Source organism: Doryrhamphus excisus, chromosome 18, assembly GCF_030265055.1.
Source record: "Doryrhamphus excisus isolate RoL2022-K1 chromosome 18, RoL_Dexc_1.0, whole genome shotgun sequence".
Taxonomy (NCBI): Eukaryota; Metazoa; Chordata; class Actinopteri; order Syngnathiformes; family Syngnathidae; genus Doryrhamphus; species Doryrhamphus excisus.
In genome coordinates, this window is record NC_080483.1 from 5,674,646 (window position 1) to 5,695,200 (window position 20,555).

General features: G+C 43.1%; 3 protein-coding genes across 5 annotated transcripts; 1 reads left to right on the forward strand and 2 right to left on the reverse strand.

Moving 5' to 3' along the window:
* Positions 1–35: 35 nt before the first annotated feature.
* Positions 36–6,928, reverse strand: podxl2 (podocalyxin-like 2). 3 transcript variants are annotated; one of them, XM_058054386.1, is made up of 13 exons: positions 6,576–6,927; positions 4,246–4,394; positions 3,956–4,184; positions 3,690–3,745; positions 3,497–3,608; positions 3,378–3,425; positions 3,233–3,279; positions 1,841–1,915; positions 1,619–1,775; positions 1,468–1,529; positions 1,209–1,388; positions 977–1,138; positions 37–912 (listed from the first exon to the last, which is right to left on the reverse strand). In XM_058054386.1, exons 1-13 carry the CDS (start codon positions 6,637–6,639, stop codon positions 850–852), a joined length of 1,404 nt encoding a protein of 467 aa, XP_057910369.1. In that variant the 5' UTR covers positions 6,640–6,927; the 3' UTR covers positions 37–849. The 3 variants fall into 3 exon arrangements, with proteins under 3 accessions (XP_057910368.1, XP_057910369.1, XP_057910371.1); XM_058054388.1 differs by lacking the exon at positions 1,841–1,915; XM_058054385.1 differs by lacking the exon at positions 3,233–3,279 and having other exon boundaries at positions 36–912; positions 1,619–1,915; positions 6,576–6,928.
* A 190-nt stretch (positions 6,929–7,118) lies between these two features.
* Positions 7,119–17,663, reverse strand: mcm2 (minichromosome maintenance complex component 2). The gene is made up of 20 exons (XM_058054367.1): positions 17,524–17,663; positions 16,828–17,024; positions 16,591–16,763; positions 15,401–15,531; positions 15,185–15,323; positions 15,020–15,117; positions 13,730–13,851; positions 13,408–13,615; positions 12,323–12,457; positions 12,062–12,253; positions 11,765–11,858; positions 10,341–10,419; positions 10,088–10,259; positions 9,884–10,010; positions 8,346–8,458; positions 8,104–8,268; positions 7,957–8,031; positions 7,707–7,889; positions 7,462–7,617; positions 7,119–7,310 (listed from the first exon to the last, which is right to left on the reverse strand). The coding sequence occupies exons 1-20, from the start codon at positions 17,527–17,529 to the stop codon at positions 7,200–7,202; spliced, it is 2,676 nt and encodes an 891-aa protein (XP_057910350.1). The 5' UTR covers positions 17,530–17,663; the 3' UTR covers positions 7,119–7,199.
* A 296-nt stretch (positions 17,664–17,959) lies between these two features.
* On the forward strand, positions 17,960–20,537 carry LOC131105906 (cytochrome c oxidase subunit 6C-1). The gene is made up of 4 exons (XM_058054405.1): positions 17,960–18,124; positions 18,843–18,957; positions 20,121–20,251; positions 20,434–20,537. Exons 2-3 carry the CDS (start codon positions 18,853–18,855, stop codon positions 20,244–20,246), a joined length of 231 nt encoding a protein of 76 aa, XP_057910388.1. The 5' UTR covers positions 17,960–18,124; positions 18,843–18,852; the 3' UTR covers positions 20,247–20,251; positions 20,434–20,537.
* The last annotated feature ends 18 nt before the right edge of the window (positions 20,538–20,555 follow it).

Below are 20,555 nucleotides of genomic sequence, written 5' to 3' on the forward strand. Positions count from 1 at the left end.
GCACTTTAATGACTGCGAATGAATAAGAGAGCTGTTACATACAAGTGACTGCGTTAACAGAGCAAACAAACGCAAACGTTGAATTTCATGAAGATTTATTCACGTTTTTGTTCATTTGTAGTAGCAACATTCTCCTTGATGCAGTGCGCATGTGTGCAGAGCATTGACCTTTATGAGGAACAGTATTCATTTACCATCCAGTATTATTCTACGGGCTTGAAGTCTATATGTACATCAAGCTTTGTTGTCATGCACGTTTCAGCCGCAAGCACTTTAACAGGCGCTCAATTCCATTTCACCTCAACTTTCATACGGATGTTGGTAGCCGAGCACAATGTAGCCCACTGGCCATCCTTTATGTTCTATCTCAGTTAACATAATGTATTTTCTTACTCTTATTAAATGGCTGCCAGTTAGCATAACACACACACACGGCTGCAGGCTAAGCTAACAGCGGCAATGTTATCTTCTGCTGTCGTGTAATGTTTGAACCACGCTTCAGAGTCGGCACCAAACCGGTCCCTCTGATGGCGTCTTGATTCTGCTCCAGTTCTGCAGTGACTTGCAGTTCTCTGCCAAACCACTAGTGGGCAGCGCACGCAACTACAGCTGGTATTTATTATTACTTCATTTGAGTCAAAGTTGTTACTTGTGTTTTGGTGCGCCGTTGACATAAAGTTTTAATCTTTCCGAAGCTCAGTCGGAGGGTCTGAAGGAGGAGGAGCCAACTGGTGGTGACGCCGAAGCATAATTCAGGCTTTAAAGTGCTTCATTTCCATCAAATCTCAAAGTGATGAACGCTGATCAGAAGCTAGCAGCTAGCACGGCTAAGTCCTTGTGATGATGTCATCAGAGGTGTGTGTCCTGCTCTTCCTCTTCCTCTTCCTCGGCCGCTGCTTGATTCACAAACACCTGCAGGCATAAGAAAAGGTGCTTGTTGCCGGGCGAAATAAAGCCACTCTGCGGGCCAACTCACCTGCCAGCCACTGCTTTCGTCCCCGCCTCCCTCGGCCCCGCCTGCTAGTCCGTTGGCGCTGGGCTTCTTCTCCTGCGTCTCGGACCGGCTGTCGCCTGCCACGTCCAGAGTGGGGTTGTCGTGGCAACCGTTCTCCACAAAATGAAGCTCCTCTGCGCGAAACTGCACAGCGACAGACGTGTTAGCCCAAGCGTACTTTCTAGCTAGCTAGTACAGCTCCCAGCTAGCTTACCGTGCTCTTGGTAGCAGGCAGCCGTCTCTGCCAGCAGATGTAGAAAAACCCTGACGCGATTATGACCATGCAGACCGACCCAATGATGACCAAAACCACAAAGAGTTTGCTGTAGTCACTGTGCGTCTGACTGGGCCGAGGCGGACACGTGCTGGGAGCGCCGTAGTTCTGCACGCCCACCTGGCGGCACCAGAAAATCACCCGTTTTCAAACCGATCCCACATGGATGAACCCACGGGAGAAAGTTCCGGGAGGTTACCTTATTTAAACTGATGCTCATTTCTGTCAGCATACTCAGAAGAACCTGGGTGGAGATCACGCCTGCAGGACACATCACAACATATCATAGACCACCTCACTGCTCCAAACTGTTATAATGACAAGAACAAACATAGTGTGTGTGTGTGTACCATGTTCAGACTTCACATGCATGAGCATCTGACGCTGTTGGTGTGTGGGCTTGCTCAGGTAAAGTCGCCATGTTCCCTCTGGGCTCTTCATCCTGCGAGCAAACAGATGCTCCATCGTCTTAAGCAGGCGCACGCCGCCATCCACACTGAACTCCTCCTGTGTCACACACACACACACACACATATTTAAGTGAGATGAGCGCGAGGATGAGGTGTACTTACACAGTTGAGGTTGTGTGTCATGTTGAGGATGACGTAGCCGTGTCCGTCGGGCTGCGTCCAGTCCACACACGCCACCTGACAAACATCACATGTTCATCACATGCATAAATACATGCAAGACCTGCAAAATATGCAAAATATATATATATTATTTATTTTCTACCGCTTTTCCTCACGAGGGTTTCGGGGGGTGCTGGAGCCTATCCCAGCTGTCTTTGGGCGAGAGGCGGGGTACACCCTGGACTGGTGGCCAGCCAATCACAGGGCACATATAGACAAACAACCATTCACACTCATATTCATACCTATGGACAATTTGGAGTCGCTAATTAACCTAGCATGTTTTTGGAATGTGGGAGGAAACCGGAGTACCCGGAGAAAACCCACGCATGCACGGGGAGAACATGCAAACTCATGCAAACATGCAAACTCCACACAGATGGCTGAGAGTGGAATTGAACCATTGTCTCTTAGCTGTGAGGTCTGCGCGCTAACCACTCGACCACCATGCCCTATATAGTATTAAACATTTTAAATATATTGTACTGTATTCTTATTTAGACCAGGGTTCAATTCCACCCTCGGCCATCTCTGTGTGGAGTTTGCATGTTCTCCCCGTGCATGCGTGGGTTTTCTCCGGGTACTCCGGTTTCCTCCCACATTCCAAAAACATGCTAGGTTAATTGGCGACTCCAAATTGTCCATAGGTATGAATGTGAGTGTGAATGGTTGTTTGTCTATATGTGCCCTGTGATTGGCTGGCCACCAGTCCAGGGTGTACCCTACCTCGCGCCTGAAGACAGCTGGGATAGGCTCCAGGACCCCCCGCGACCCTCGTTAGGATAAGCAATAGAAAATGAATCAATGAATGAGTTCTCCTCCTATTTTGTGTGGAAGTGGTAACTTTTTGGCTTCTTATTTTGTCTTTCCCCACCCTCGACCATCTCTGTGTGGAGTTTGCATGTTCTCCCCGTGCATGCGTGGGTTTTCTCCGGGTACTCCGGTTTCCTCCCACATTCCAAAAACATGCTAGGTTAATTGGCGACTCCAAATTGTCCATAGGTATGAATGTGAGTGTGAATGGTTGTTTGTCTATATGTGCCCTGTGATTGGCTGGCCACCAGTCCAGGGTGTACCCCGCCTCTTGCCCAAAGACAGCTGGGATAGGCTCCAGCACCCACCGTGACCCTTGTGAGGAAAAGCGGTAGAAAATGAATGAATGAATGTATATAATATATTTGGCTTTAAATATATATTCAGCTTCATTATTAAATGTACGTAATGTATAAAATATCAAAGTGATATTTGATATTGATTTTCTGCATACAGACACCCCTGCCCTATGAACAGCCTATATTGTATTCCAAACAAAACCAAAAACTGTGAATGTACCTGCGCCTGCTGAGGGGGCGTGGCCAGCCAGTCCCACGTTGTGCCAGCTAAGTGTCCATTGGATGAAAGGTAGGCGGGTGGGTGAAGAAGAAGATGAAGACGAAGGTGTACCCATTCAGTGTCTTTGGGGAGAGGGGTGTCTTACCTTTGTCGGGGGGGTCCACAGTAACATTGACATGTCTTTCATCCTCGCCTGCACCGACACAAAAACAACATCAAGAAAAGAAAATGAGCCAGAACCTTCCATTCCATGTGCCGCTTCACCTTTGACCCCTAGCAGACCAAAGTCTGTGCCTGTGTCAGACTCAGGGGGGGGTGATGTCGAAGAGGAGCGGAGGGCCCCGAAACCGCTGGAGTGAGCATCCGCCTCCCAAAGCTGAAAGCCAACAAAAGCAAGTTAGCTTAGTGAGTTAGCTGCTTGGTTAGCTCGTTAGTTAGCTCGTTAGCTGTCCATCACCTCCTCACGCTGCTGCTGAGACCCAGCATGGAGGGGGGGGGACGGAGGACTGTAGCCTGCAGGACGCCATCAATGTCACAATCACATGTCGAGGAACACACCAGCAGTTTCGGACACTGACAGCCACTTCATTAGGTACACGGTGACCGTGATCACAGCCTATCATAGCATCTTTCACCACTCTAGTCAACGGGTCAAAGCGCTCCTACATCAGCATGATTCAATGGTGTGCCTAATGAAGTGGCCAGTGAGTCATGTTCACCAACCAATCATAGCATCCAAGTCCAGAATAGCTCTCGTCCTCTTGAAGACATGATGGACGTCCATCCACTCGTCCCCTCCGTCTCTTCTGTCTCGGGCCGCTCCACCATCCTCGCCTCCGTCTCGTTCTTCTGTGTCCGATCCAAAGAAACCAGAAGCCTCCATGGAGGACTCCCCGGTCGGTCCATGGAGGCTCGGAGAGTCCGAGGAACGTGTTCGGTTCCCGTCTGGATCCTGTGAAGAAGAAGCACAAAGAAGTTGGACGGACTTATGGGAGGAGCAGGAATGTTCTTACCTGCCAGGAGTCCATTTTGGTCCGAGATGTCTGCTGGGTCTGTGCTGGGCTCCTGCGGTCGGACTGTACCGGAACCAGCTCAGGTCTGGGTGGGACTAATTCCTGGGTTGGACTTTGATGGTGGTACTGAGATTGGGACAGCGGGAACGCTGCAGGAGACAACACGGCTTGAAACGAGAGAGGAGACTTCCACCAAGGCTCAACTTCAACAACGTCTTCATAGAGGATAACAAGAATCAATCCATGGGTGGATGGACCAGTCTCAAAATCAAGAGATAGATTCAAAATCAATAGATTTGACTGTATTGATCCTGGGTGAAAATCAATATGTGGACTGTACCAATCTGGGCTCAAAATCAGTAGATGGATTTTAAATCAATAGACGGACTGTACTGATCTGGACTCAAAATCAGTATCTGGACTGTACTGATCAGAGCTCAAAATCAATATATGCACTGTATCGATCTGGACCCAAAATCTGTACCACGCTTGGCTGATAATAGATGGACTGTACCAATCTTGCATATAATCAATAGATAGACTCAAAATCATCATGTGAACTGTAACGATCTGGACTCAAAATCAGTAGATGGACTGTACTGGATCCATCCTGACTCAATATCTGGACTCAAAACCAAGAGATGGACTGTACTAATCTTAGATGGACTGTACTGATCTTGACTCAAAATCAACAGATTGTATTGATCCTAGCTCAAAATCAGTACGGACTGTATTGATCTGGACCCAAAATCAATACATGGACACAAAGCAAAGCTGTACCAAGCTTGGCTAATAATAGATGGACTGTACCAATCCTGCATCTAATCAATAGATAGACTCGGAACCAATAGATGGATTGTATTGATCCTAGCTCAAAATCAGTACGGACTGTATTAATCTGGACACAAAATCAATACATGGACTCAAAATCATCATGTGGACTGTACCGATCTGGACTCAAAATCAGTAGATGGACTGTACTGATCTGTACTGGATCCATCCTGACTCAATATCTGGACTCAAAACCAAGAGATGAACTCGGACTGTACTGATCTCGACTCAAAATCAACAGACAGACTGGATTGATCCTAGCTCAAAATCAGTACGGACTGTATTGATCTGGACCCAAAATCAATACATGGACTCAAAATCATCATGTGGACTGCACCAATCTGGACTCAAAATCAGTAGATGGACTGTACCAATCCTGCATCTAATCAATAGATAGACCCAAAATCCTCATGTGGACTGTATCGATCTGGACTCAAAATCAGTAGATGGACTGGACTGATCCGTACTGGATCCATCCTGACTCAATATCTGGACTCAAAACCAAGAGCTGGACTGGGACTGTACTGATCTCGACTCAAAATCAACAGACAGACTGTATTGATCCTAGCTCAAAATCAGTACGGACTGTATTGATCTGGACCCAAAATCAATACATGGACTCAAAATTTGTACCAAGCATGGACTGTACCAATCCTGCATCTAATCGATAAATAGACTCGGAACCAATAGATGGACTGTATTGATCCTGTCTCAAAATCAATAGATGGACTGTATTGATCCTAGCTCAAAATCAGTACGGACTGTATTGATCTGGACCCAAAATCAATACATGGACTCAAAATCTGTACCAAGCTTGGTTAATAATAAATGGACTGTACCAATCCTGCATCTAATCAATAGATAGACTCGGAATCAATAGATGGACTGTATTGATCCTAGCTCAAAATCATTACGGACTGTATTGATCTGGACCCAAAATCAATACATGGACTCAAAATCTGTACCAAGCTTGGCTAATAATAGATGGACTGTACCAATCCTGCATCTAATCAATACATAGACTCGGAACCAATAGATGGACTGTACCGATCCTGACTCTAAATCAATAGGTGGACTGCAGTATGATGTCTAAAACTCCCCGCCCCATGACTAGGACACTTTCTCATTGGGGGAAAAATATTAGCAACATTTACAATTACACAGTGACCACAAAGCTCTGCGAACTGTCAATCATTCTAATAATCTTTATATTAGATGGTGTACCTATTGAAGTGTCCCTGAGTGATGAGTTCAGGGTCGATCGTAAACGTCTTTATCGTCATCATCATAGAAGCCGTCATTACGAGGTTACATGAATTCATCACATCAAGCACGTGTGCGCGAGCACGATGCTGCAGCGCACCTCCCACGCGTGGATGTACATGTAAATAAATAGCATTAACAACATTCTAACGGGGGACATGGTAGGGGGGGGGGTGTCATATGTTCCCGCCTTGACGCGCTCCCAGATGTGCGTGTGCGCGTGTGAGAAGCCTGACCCATCAGCGTGATGAAGATGAAGAGGAGCAGGCCCGCCATGTCCGCTGCAGTCGTCATCTTCATCCTCCTCCTCCTCCTCTTGGTCCTCCTGTGGACACAGCAGCCTGGCAATGTGCACGAGTGCACGCTCGAGACTCCGCCTATGCGCGTGCTCGCTCACTGTGGAAGCGGCACGTGCTTACACAGTTGACGGATGGAGGGCTGCGTCTCGTGCGAAGTGCTCCTCGGTCCTGCGAACACTTCTGGCATCAGCGTTCACGCGCATCAACTTTGACGTTTCTAATCCTTTCATTACGTTTGGAGTGTTTCAGTTTTAGATGTCTGTGCTACTTAAAGTTTCCATCCGCAGCCAATAGAGCAGTAGTAAAGAAAGTGACACGGAAATTGTCGCTAGAGGGCGCTGCTGAACGCTGAATCGGTTCGGCTTGATACTGCGTTCAAGTGCTGCCTGTAGTTTTCAAATTCAGAAAATGACACCCACATGATACCCCATGATGAAATGCATTGATGTAAGAAAACAGAAAAAAAGTGTTTAACAAAGACAAGTTTAATCAAGAGGAGTTGAAGATGAGAACAATGTAACATGTACACATATTTACACGCGCCACCTCCGCTAGCGGCTCTTAGAACTGCTGCAGGATCAGTTTCTTCTTCCCGTCATGGCTGAAGCGGTTACTGCGGAACAGCTCGCTGTCGTAGAAGGCCGACAGACTGTGGATGTTGATCTGTCTCGCCTGGGGGAGGACAGGGACATCATTTAGCACACATTCGTGTTAGCGTGCTAACATCTGGGTGCTGGGGATTAGCATGGCGTTTTGTTAGCTTGGGTCTCATTAGCGTGTTTTTACACTGGCTGACCGAGGACGCGTTTTTCGCTGTTGTCACCTTGTCCTGCAGGTCTTTCTCCGAGACCTCGATGGTGTCGTTCTGGGCTCCGTAGCGGTTCCTCTGGTAGGCCACCTGTTCGGCCACCAGCTGCTTGAGGATGAAGAGCAGCAGCTCGTTGTTGTCTTTGCGGTACGCCAGGTAGCGAGCGAAGGTCTGCAGAGAATAAACACACGCCTTGAAGACTAGAACTTTTTTTTTTTTCCTTTTAATGCCGTTAAAGTCAGCGAGCAGATGTACTGTACCTTCCTCATGCTCCTCATCACGCTGAACTTCTGCGTGTCTATGAAGCTCTCCAGCATGACGCGGATGGCCATGTTGACGTCATCCTCCAGCACGTAATCCCTCAGGTGCATCTTGGCGTGGGCTTCAGCCATACGGATCATGGACTCGATGTGACGCACCGTGATGGGGATGCTGCCGGTGGCCTGTTTTGGCGAAGTGTGCGTGCATTAGAAGGTTTGAAGGACGACGCCAGGACGTGGGCGGACTCACCATGGACTCTTTGCGCAGGTCACTGTAGATGCGAGCCACCTTGTCCTGGTCCATCTGATTGAGTTTGGGGTGAACCTGCACCAACACTGCTGTCAATCACGTGACGAGCACATGACCCGACACACACACACAACGGACAAGCCGTACCCTCTCCTTGGCGTAAATGATGTACTTCCTGAGAAGCTCCTGGGGAACGGGCGGCACATTGGACGTGTTGGGCAGAACCACTTCCTCCAGGACCACGCCCCCTTCCTTGTTGCTGGGGTGATGCTTCATGTGGGAGCCCACTACAAAGCGGGCCAACATCTCATCCTGCTCGCCACACAAAGAAAACCTTTCATAGAGACTCTGCTGGGTGGGCAACTGAAAATGAGCGTGTGTGTGTGTACCTGCACTGGGTCCACAGTGTCTCTGACGACACACAAAACATCAAAACGGGACACGATGGGCTCAGTCAGGTCCACATTCTCAGCAAAGGTAAGAGATGGGTCGTACCTGCCGCCTGGAAGGACACGCCCACAAGCCAATCAGTGGTCAGTTTTATAATCAATACAAACTGTCTTAATTTGCACACTTAAGTGCACCCGAGTGTCATTGAAAAATGGCATTTTAAGAGCATAAAGTGCAAATATTAAAGACATTAAAAAAAAAGTATGCAAAAAAACCCCAGAACAAATGAAGCTGTAATTTATGGCAAGTTAATATTACGAGAATAAATTTGGAAAATTAAAAAAAGCAACAGTTGACTTTTGAAAGAATAAACATATTTTTTATAAATAATATTAATAAAATAAATATCAATAGATATTATTTTATATTAATAAAATATAAAACATATATATAATATTATATATAAAATATATTATTTATTAATAAAATAGTGTGTGTGTATAATATATATATATATATATAATATACACACACGATATTTATTTTATTAATTTATTAATAAATTGGAAAAAAACAACGGCAAACTAATCATTTTAATGACAAAAATCTAAATATTGAGAGAAAAAAAGTTGTATTATAACCAGCAAAAATATACTTATAAATAATATTAATAAAACAAATATTGTGTGTGTATATGTATGTATATATATATATATATATATATATATATACACATATACATATACACACACACACACACACACGATATTTATTTTATTATTAAGGAAAAAAGTTGTATTATAACCAGCAAAAATATACTTATAAACACACACAATATTTATATTTATTTATAATTAATAATAATATAATTAATAATATTTATTCACCTTTGCTGGTTATAATACAACTTTTTTCCTCCCAATATTTTGATTTTGTCATTGAAATGATTAGTTTGCCGTATATGTGTGTGTGTGTGTGTGTGTGTGTGTGTGTGTATATATATATATATATATATATATATATATATATATATATATATATATATATATATATATATATATATATACACACATACACACACACACATACATACACACACACACGATATTTATATTATTAATATTATTTATAAGTATAAGTATATTTTTGCTGGTTATAGTACAACTTTTTTCCTCTCAATATTTTGATTTTGTCATTAAAATGATTAGTTTGCCGTTGTTTTTTCCAATTTCAAATGTTCTCATGACATTCATTCCAATATTTTGACTTTATTCTTGTTTCTCATATTTGTCTTCTAATATAGTACATTATATCACCATATCCTGGTAACATTCTAGATTTTTTTGTGTTAGATTATAACTGTTAATATTTTCACTTACATTTTTTTTTAAAGGCTTCCTGTAATATTATATTTTTAGAATGTGCCGCGGGTCGCACTTTGGACACCAATGAGACAACATCAAATGGTGGAAGTGGAAAGTCAGCTATTCAAATCCACCATGTGTAACGCTAGACGTGAGAAGCTTCCAGAAGTTACCGATGGGGTTGGAGGCGGCGATGACGGTGCAGCGTGCTTGCAGTGAGGTGACAATGCCAGCTTTGGAGATGGAGATGCTCTGCTGCTCCATGGCCTCGTGGATGCTGGTGCGGTCGGCGTCGTTCATCTGGAGAAACAGAAACAGAGTTGACCGTGCAACCAGAAGCTCCCGAGGCTAGGTTGTGACGTCGGGGCTCCGCCCACCTTGTCAAACTCATCGATGAGGCAGACGCCGCGGTCAGCCAGGACGAGCGCGCCGGCCTCTAGCGTCCACTCACGGCTGACCGGGTGTCTCTGCACGTACGCCGTCAAGCCCACGGCTGAGGCGCCCTGACCCGTAGTGAACACCGCCCTGCTCGCCACCTTCTCCACATACCTTTAAACACACGGCATCAACAAATTCTATGATAGTCATATAATCATGAAATATATCCGTGAGTAGCCAGAAGAAACCTACTTGAGGAACTGAGACTTTGCTGTTCCGGGATCTCCACATAGAAGCACGTTGATGTCTCCACGCACCTTGTGTTTACCCCCTATCATCATCATCATCATCATCATCATCATCATCATCATCACAGAAGGAAAGAGACAGCATTATTTGCTTTTCCAACATATTTCAAAACTTCAGCTTTGCCACTTGGATATTTTGTCAAACGTATTTTCAAATCAACTTTATTTGTAGAGCACTTTTCCTGAAAAGACATGCAACACAAAGTGTTTTAAGAATTAAAGGCCGTGCCATCAAGGGACCAGCACCCGGACCCCCCCCGACTCCGACAGACGGGCGGACCCCCCACATCAAAAGGGAGAAACCCCCAGACGGCCGGGTCGAAGGGACCCATGGACGGCACCCCCCCAGCAGACCCGACACAGCCCCCAGTGTGGAGGACCCCCCCTGAGGAAATACTGGAGTTAAAAGCTAAAGACTAAGAGCATAAAATAAGACTAAAAAGATTTTTTAAATATTAGTTAAAAGCCTGATTAAAAAGGTGTGTCTTTAGTTTTTAATTTTATAGGGAAAGTGTACTTTTTTTTTTAATCCACAATCTTTCCCTTTTCCGTGCATTCCAGCACAGGAAAATTTAAATTAAAAAAACAAAAAAAACCCAAAAAATTTACATAAAATACCAGTAAGTATATAGTCTATAAAAAAAAATAATAATAATAATAATATATATATATATATAAATAAATAAAAAAAATACATAAAATACCAGAGAGTAAATATTTTATTAAAATTTAAGAAGAAAAATAAAAACAATGAAAAAAATAAAAAATATAAAAAAAAACTTTGAAAAAATTTCAAAATTCCTCTTCGATAATCTTCGTAAAGCTTCTTCCGCAATATTTTATTCCTATATTGTAACTTTTCCCCAACCTCATTTTCTAAAAATTATGACTTTTCTTTAAAAAAATATTAAAATGACTCGTAAATTAAAAAAATGTTTGCTTTACCATTTCATATTTTCCTCATGTGAGTTTATTCTTGTAAAATTCTGACAGTTTTTTCTCTTAATATTTTGACTTTATTCCAGTAACATGATAGCTGTTTCCCCCATTTTTGCAACTATTTCAACTTACTCCTTAGATTTTATTCCCATATTATTTTGCCAGATGCATTTTGAAAAATGGTTGGGATTGAATCAGTTAATATTACGCTAGTCTCATAAATGTACAACTTGTTGTAAATTTGCTGGAGCCTATCCCAGCTGTCTTTCGGCGAGATGCGGGGTACACCCTGGACTGGTTGCCAGCCAATGGCAGGATTATCATTATTATAACTCATTTTGTGGTGCTCAACCCTTTGAAACACTTTTTTTCCATTTTCCACATCCCAAAAGTCTGACAGCATTTCATTCATCTTGTTATTTTTCTTACCAGGGTTCTTGGGCTCTCCTCCGAACAGCGACAAGGCGAGCGCTCGTTTGATATCCTCGTGACCGTAGATGGACGGTGCCATGCTGGCAAAGATCTACACACAAAGAAGGAAGAATTATGGAATCGTAAATGTTGAACTTCTTCACACCACGGGCGTAATTAGGGATGCCCGAATATATCGGTCGACCAATACTGCCATAAAAATGAGATATCGGATTATATCGGTGTGGTTCTTTTCACTGATACAATGGGCTGCTGACGCACCCAGACAGGAAGTGTGCGTGCGTGTCCACTCACCCTTTCGCCGATGCATTCGTCCTTGGACAGCGCCACAATGGCTTTGATGTCTTCGTCCGTCAGCTCGGCCACGGCAACGCCCTCGTCACGGCGAGTAATGTGATTAGCCAGGATGACCGTGGCGAATACGGGAAAGCCGTTAGCCATGTTCAAAGAGCCGTCGTAGTTGTTGTGGTAGATGCCGGTCAGCTCCTGAAGACAGGAAATGCTTTAAAGTCCGGCCGGCGGCCATTTCGGCTTCACGCCAGGACATCCACTCACGATCTCGTCTCCTGGCTTGCAGCTGTCCACCAGGTCCGCTAGAAGGATGGCGTCTTTGGAACGGGGGAGGCGACCAGCAGCCACCTTTCCGGGACTTTCCTGAAGGGTGATTCGCTGGTAGTTCTGGTACACTGTCTGCAAGGGAAACCGCACGGTTCGTTTGAACAGATGATCCGGCGAGGCATACGGTAGAGTGGGGTTCTCAAATGGTCTCAACTTGGGACCCACAACGGTCATCAAGTCATGACCCACTTTACTCAAGTCATTTTTTATTTGTTTTGCATTTTTATTATTGTTTAAATTGTTTTTTAAATTTCTTTACTTTATTACACAAGTTTATTGTCTTTATTTCCATTTTAATGTATAAATAAATTTTTATGTATTTTTTTTACACTTTTAAGTCTGTTTTTTAAATTTGTCATTTTCTACTTTATTTATATTTTTACATTTGTCATACTTAATTTTGTACATGTTGAAGTGATTTGTTTGAATTTTTTTACAAGTTCAATTTATTTTACGCCTCGTTGATTTTATTTCTTAACACTTTAAGTGTTTTTTTTATATGTTGGTCATATTTATTGAAATTATTCTTTGCAATTTTTTACATGTTTAAGTCTTGTTTTATGATATTTTTACTTTAATTTAAAATGTGTATTTTTTAAACTTAAATCATTTTTTGCATGATGAAGTCAGATTTATTTGGATTATTCTCATTCTCACACTTAAAATTTTTTACACATTTAAGTCTTGTTTTTTTATTTATTATAAATGTATTGTTTTCTAGGTTATTTTTATCTTTATATTTGTATTTATTATAAATGTTTAATAATTTTCTTACCGTCAATAAGTCATTTTTTAATGTTGATATTTTAATTATTTTTTCTTTTCTTTTTTTTTTTACATATTTAAGTCTTGTTTATTACGTCATTATTAATTTTAAATAATTGTATTATTTTTTTACACTTTTCAGGAATTTGACATGTTGAAGTCGTATTTATTTTAAGTATTCTTTATATTTTCAAGTCTTTCAAGTCTGGGGTCCCGACCACTGCTGTAAAAGTAGCTTCCAGCGGAGGCGCACTCACCTCCTCCATGTTGATCTCAAAGGGTCCTTGGGACTGACACTCTGGACACGAGCCAGGCTTGACCTCTTGGTTTTGAGACTGGAAGAAGGGGCCCAGCACAAAGTTGCACTTGTTGCAGTTGTACTTGACCATGCCAAGCTGGGGGAGCACGCCCGTGCAACTGCTCACCACCCCGCTGGTGCGGATTAGCTGGTTCAGATGGAGCTGCCTGGGGACAAAAGAAAAGAAATTGTCTTTTTTTTTTTTTTTTTATGGTTTCTTGACGAGAAGCGGGTATCATTTCTCTTAGGCGTCACCATCGGTCATGTGACCAGCTGCTTACCTGAGCGAGCGGATCTCCTCCACCAGGGGCAGGCTGCAGATGCGCACATGGATCTCGTGTGCGATGCGGTCATATTTAGGGTACATGGCCAGCACCACTTCTTTAGCCGCCTCGTCAAACACCTGATTCACGGAAAGAGCGTGCAGGTTAGCCAACAACCCAAACCTCGGCCACAAGAAGAGGCTTTAAACCAGTCCGGGGGTCATTTGCAACCCACGGCCAATTTTTTTTCTAAAAATATAATTCAACAAGAAAACCAAAAAAAATCTATAGTCATTTGACAAGAAAAAATCAACACACAACATCATGTCTTGTCATAGCATCTTCCTGCTGCAAAGTGTTGAGTGAACTGTAGTTCACTGGTGGTGGTGTCACAAGATAAAGCGAGATTAGAACATAATATTTCTCGTTCTGGGCACATTCATTAATTCATTCTCTACCGCTTTTTCCTCACGAGGGTTGCGGGGGGTGCTGGAGCCTATCCCAGCTGTCTTCGGGCGAGAGGCGGGGTACACCCTGGACTGGTCGCCAGCCAATCACAGGGCACATATATGTCTTCATAGTGGAATAAAGGTGTTTTTGTTGTCACACTCACATTCATACCTATGGACAATTTGGAGTCGCTAATTAACCTAGCATATCCTCACAAGGGTCGTGGGGGGTCCTGGAGCCTATCCCAGCTGTCTTCGAGCGAGAGGCAGGGTGCACCCTGGACTGGTGGCCAGCCAATCACAGGGCACATATAGACAAACAACCATTCACACTCACATTCATACCTATGGACAATTTGGAGTTACCAATTAACCTAGCATGTTTTTGGAATGTGGGAGGAAACCGGAGTATCCAGAGAAAACCCACGCATGCACGGGGAGAACATGCAAACTCCACACAGAGATGGCCGAGGGTGGAATTGAACCCTGGTCTCCTAGCTGTGAGGTCTGCGCGCTAACCACTCGACCAGTTCTGGGCATAATAATTCATAATTCATCACATAATAAATGAAAATGATTCCACCATTTTGCCGGCCTCCATTTTCCTCCGCTTATCCGGGTCGCGGGGGCAGCAGTCTTAGTAGGGAAGCCCAGACTTCCCGGTCCCCAGGCACCTCCTCCAGGGCGTTCCCCAGCCCCACCGGGAGGACACCAGGGCGTTCCCCAGCCCCACCGGGAGGACACCACCTTTTTACTTTTGAAGTCAATTTGTAAACTGTCCTTGAGACTCCTAGACTCATTTCACCTGAAACCCAGGTGGACTTTCGCCTGGTGAAAGGACCGGTCCCAACACACTCACCTTCAACATCTCAGTGGGGGCTTCAGGCAGGAAGTAAGCCAGCACGTGTTCCCTGGCTGCGAGGTCTTCGTAATTGACCACCAGACTCTCCTTGTTCTCTGTATACACACACACACACATTAGCGGAAGAGCCAGGACACACTCACACACTTGGAGATGAGCTACCTTTGCACATGTCGCTGATCTTCTCCTTGAACACGTTGTGGCCGCTTTCATCCACGTGCGTGCGCAGGAAGTTCTTGAAGCGGTTGTAGATCTCCAGCCGAGGAGCGGCCATTGACACCCATTCCCGCACCGTGTGACCCTGCAGGCGAACGCAGCGCTTGAGTTGAGACCGTCGGCGAAAGACGACGCCTCACACACACACACACACAGACAAACCTTCATGTCCTCCAGGTTCTCGATGCTCTCGATCATCTCCTCCTCTTCGCCCTCTGCCCCACCCTCCGCCGCCCGCTCGGCCAGGCGCCTTCGCCGCGCCGCTGGCCGCTCATCGTCCTCGTCTTCGCTGTCTGAGGAGCAGAATGCAAGCCAATCATAACCCTTTTTTAAGTCATTTAGTGTCCATATTTTAGTCATCTTCCTCCTTGGTACGTGTACAATGCAAATATTTGATTTGTTGTTTTTTTTGACAATTTGAAAAAATACATACATTGACGAAATTAATAAATTATTAAAAATGAACACATTTGTTAAAAAAATCACATTAATACAATAATAAATGTGTAAGAAAATAAATACAAACTTTACAGTATTTAAATAAGTGTAAAATGAAATACAAATGAAGTGCAACAAATAAAAATTATTTAATGCCAAAATAAAAACAAAAATGAAAACAAAAATGACAAGGTGTAAAAAACAAAAATGTGAAATATTGTAAAAATATGACTGAAATAAAAACGTTAAAAAAATCAAAGTCTTACATAAAAAGCGTAATAACAAAAATAAAAAATTACTTGCATAAAAAGTAAATTACTAGAATAAATGGCCCATAAATATATATTTTTTAATTTAAAAAGTTTAAGAAAATAATACTAACTTTACTTTATTGAAATAAGTGTATAAGGCAGAATACTAAGAACAAATAATTATTTGAAAACAAGACTTAAATACAAGTGTAAAAAGTAAAAATAGAAATGTGTAAAATAAAAAATATGACAAATAAAAATGTCTTAAATGAGTGTAAAAATAAATGCATAAAAATAAAAATGTCTTCAATAAATAGGTAATAAATAATGAAAGACTAATAAAAGAAAATAAATATAAACATTACATTATTGACATAAGTGTAAACAAATAAAATACAAATGATGAAAAAAATCCTTTAAAATAAAAATAACTTGGTGTAAAAACAGTATGTCAAAATGTCTTCAATAAAAGTGTAAAAATAAAAACAAAAATTAAAAATGACAAATAAAAATGAATTGGGTAAAAAAAATGAAAATAAAAAAGACTTAAATAAAAGTGTGTATTGATCTTAATGATCACTGGAAAATGCGTGTCTTAGTTTGAAACCATATGGGAACCCCTGTTCTAGAGTGTTTGAGAATATTCAACATTCACAGGCTCACCATACAGCAATCCTCTCCTCAGCCGCCCACTGAGACCCTGCTCCCGATCCCTCCTCCTCATGGCCTCTTCGGCGGCCGCCCGAGCTCCAGGGGACAGCTCCGACAGATCCTCGTCATCCAAGTCCAAACCCTCTGCCTCGTACTGATCCAATGCCGGGATGGCCCGGTAGTCCCTTCAAATACGGACAAACATTTGTGAGAATTCCCCTCTTTCCGGCCGGCAAAATAATTCCTCACCTCTCCATGCCGTCCCCGATCAGCTCCTCTCCATCGCCATCCTCCTCCTCCTCATCTACAGGCAGGTTCCCATCCCCCAGAAGACCCTCGGATTCATCCTCGAAGGGTGGCAGATCTCTTCCTGGGCTGGAGGTCAGGTCTCCCCTCCTGGGGACACGGCTGGGGCTGGTGGCCATGTGCTGTGACTCGGATGAATCCTGTCAACATGACACGACACTTTTTTCCATTCTTTTTGCTCACTTAGACATCACAACTTCCATCATGGCCTGCTAACATTCTGACTTCTCTTGCGGAAGTAACATCGTGATTTGATCGTGAGTTTGTTTACATCACTGGCCACTTCAATGAGATGACGTCTGTCTTGACAAAGAATGCTTGAAACAGATGTGGTTGTGTACCTAATGAAGTGGACTGGCTAGTGCATCGTGTCACCGCGTGTCGTGCTAAATAACAATTGTGTTTTGTTAAATCAATGGTAACACACATAAAGGAATCAAAATATTAAAAATAATTATATTCCGGATCATTTCATGAGACACATTTGCTCTCGATCATTTTATGGCTGACGATTTTTAACTAACGTAACTAGCTAAACTCCCCAATATGTGATTAAATGTCACACTCGTTCACAAAAACGTATCATTAGCGAGCTGCTGGACGGCGGAATGCCTTGGCCATTAAGTGAAAAAAACTCACCGCCATTGTTGTCGTCTGCTTTCTCTTCTTCTTGGGGCTCCAACTCCTTCCTGCAAACTGTTGCCTTTCGCGCCAGGACGAGTCACGGGGTACAGAAAGCCCGCGAAATCTAATGAATATTCAAGTTATGCGTGACGCTCCGACCTTCAATTGGTCGAGCCGATCAAAAATGGGCGGGGCGGTGACGTCGCCGTTTTTTGTCTGTCACTGTGGCCAGACCTTGCAGTACCGCCGGAAACCACGGGGGCAGTGTTGAGATGAGAAGCGCCATATGAGCAATGGTTATATTCGTGATCAGCGTCGCCAGAAGTACGATAATTTCAATACGATAAAGTACGATAAAGTACGAAAACATCCCACTATGTACGATAATTTGAGCCCTTAGATATACGGCTATTAGCAAACAGGATACGCTAACTAACTTCGAGCAGTGCTCATTGTATGCTACTCTCGAGGTACGTTGCAGGAACACGCCAGGCCGCTCGGGGCGGTGTTCTGTTTTTCAAAAAGCTCAGGGTCACGAACAAGAAGTTCACCGTCGGACCTCATCCTTAGTGTGTTAGCCAGCTAGCTGATTCCGTGAAGGTCGTGAGTTCAACTTGTGAGTAAACTTGTCATTTAGACACTTTAAAGTCACTAGTCGAGGTGTTCTGGTAATTACGGTCCCAGTTATCTTCTTAATTGTGTCTACTAGCTCTGAATCATTTGGTGAATTGCTGTGGTGTTAACGTTTCAAGCTCTGAAGCGGTTAGCTTAGCGAGTCGCGCCACAGCTAGCTTATTTTTGCTGTCATGTAGTCTGTTCGCAAACGCAAAACAAAATGTGCGAACGCTACAAATGCTTGTCGATAATGTGTGTGTGTGGGGGGGGGGTTGATATTAGTGTCAAAGAGCACAAACTCAACACTTGAAGACAGGGTAGTCTTTAATGTCGTTGCTTGAAATTAGGCTGAACATTGTCCTGTTTGTGGATATTTATCATGCGGTCATTGCCCTAACATTGCAAATAAATAGACGTTGCTATTTATTACTTTGTTTTGGTGCTGACCTGACATGGGGACCCCATTTTAAACACCAAAGGTCACCATGTGAATAAACGTTGCTTCATCTCGTAGCCAAGCTATGTTATCCTAGATGCTTTAGCACTAAATGTGCCACTGAGTACAACTCCATAGCATTTTAAAAAGAAGCTGACATTTTTAGTTGTTTCAATGCTATATTACCCGACATAAGACTTGCATGGTTCTGCCTTTACAAATTATTGTGACACCCAGCTCTTGCATTCATGTGTCCCTTATGAGCTGTCCCTTTTCTTTTCAGGTGATCCAATATGTCTCTGCAGAAGCCGATGATGAGGGGTCTGCTGGCAAAGCGCCTGAGATTTCATCTCCCCATTGCCTTCGGTCTGTCCTTCCTGTTTGCGGCAGCCTTCAAGGTGATCCACACATTATTCAAAAGCAACTTCAGTAATTTTTACTGGCCCACGTTCATCCGTTGGATGGTTATCACTCTGATCATATTTACAAGTGTGATGATGCTGTATCATCATGTGCGCAAATTGAAGACTTCTGTCAGTACACTTCATTAAGTATACTGTGTGCACTTTGTACTTACTTCCTGTTTTTTGGAACATAGTGGGGCCCGTCTCTGGAGTGGGGCATTGACAGTGTTCTGTTTGCCCGCTAACGTTTGGCTTCTAATTTAGCAAACAGGTTCTCAAAAAATTAGTAAAAAATATTACTTTGAAGCACTCTAAAATTGAAGCATGTCAGTTATGACTTGCTTCAAGTTCACCTAAGCGCTAGCTCGATGCTAATTTAGATTGGAAATCCCATACAGGCGCTTGCGATTGGCATGGTGATTTCCAACACCTCCGAATATAGCAATGTTGATTAAGACATTGTAATGTTCCTGCCACTTAAACAAATGATGCATAATAAGCAAAACGTGCTTTCAGATAAACATTTTGTACGTCTCATCAAGAGACAGGACTGAGGCATTGCACGTGCCAATGACAGTAGCTGCTTCCTAACTCAAACATCTCTATCCCCCTGGAGGAGGATTGACAGAAGATAATTGCGAATCACTGCATGATAAGCGGCATAAAAATGGATGAGTGGGTAGCGTACCTTGTTCTTCACTACTTTCAACCACTATGAGTTGCTCCTCGACCGCCATTATGTCAAGGTTGTTCCTCCACTTTCGCTACATAGCCAAGACGGCGACTATTGGACTCGCAAGTTAGCTTCGTGAGCCAGCATACGCTAACACAAAAGCGAATGCCAGTGTGGGAATATTTCCGTTTTGATCAGAATGACCAAGGTGAGCGCATCAACACCGACACATACTGATTTCTCAACTGGGACAAAAAAAACTACAGATGGAGGTGTGTTTGGTTGGTATGTAAATATAAACGGTGCAAAATATGCACGTGCACAGACAGAAAATTCTAATATCAATATTTTATAGCACAATTATTGACTAGCAAAATTGTTACAGTAAAAGTGCAGGAATTCAGACAGAGCAAAGTAGTTTTAAGTGACCCATAAACATTAATTCATTTTCATGCAAAATAAAGTGTGTTTTAATGCTGCTCAGTACACGGTGGCAGAACCCAGGAAGCAAGCATATGCCGACTTCTACAAGCAGTACGACTCCGTGAAGGAGTTCAACGCCATGAGGGAAGCGGGAATCTTTGAGAGCGTGCGTCCTTCTGGCGAGTAAAGCTGGTGCGTCTTTTCTTGATCTATTTGTCATGTGACTATTACCATTACTTTTTCTGCTTGGAAATGTCAGCAAATACCGACAGCGATTCATGGATGCAGTCAATGTTATTTCAATTCTTCTATAAAATAGTTGTTCATTTCAGAATGAATGCTTCCTTACATTTCTCTTTTTTTTTCCCTTCTAGATGTTTCCTGCCATTCATTCCCGCTGTGAAGTTGTTTATCCCCTTTGGATGTAATTTACTGCTCTAAAATAAATGTACCTATTAAACCTGTTGTTGACTTACAATATGTGAGTGGAATTTAC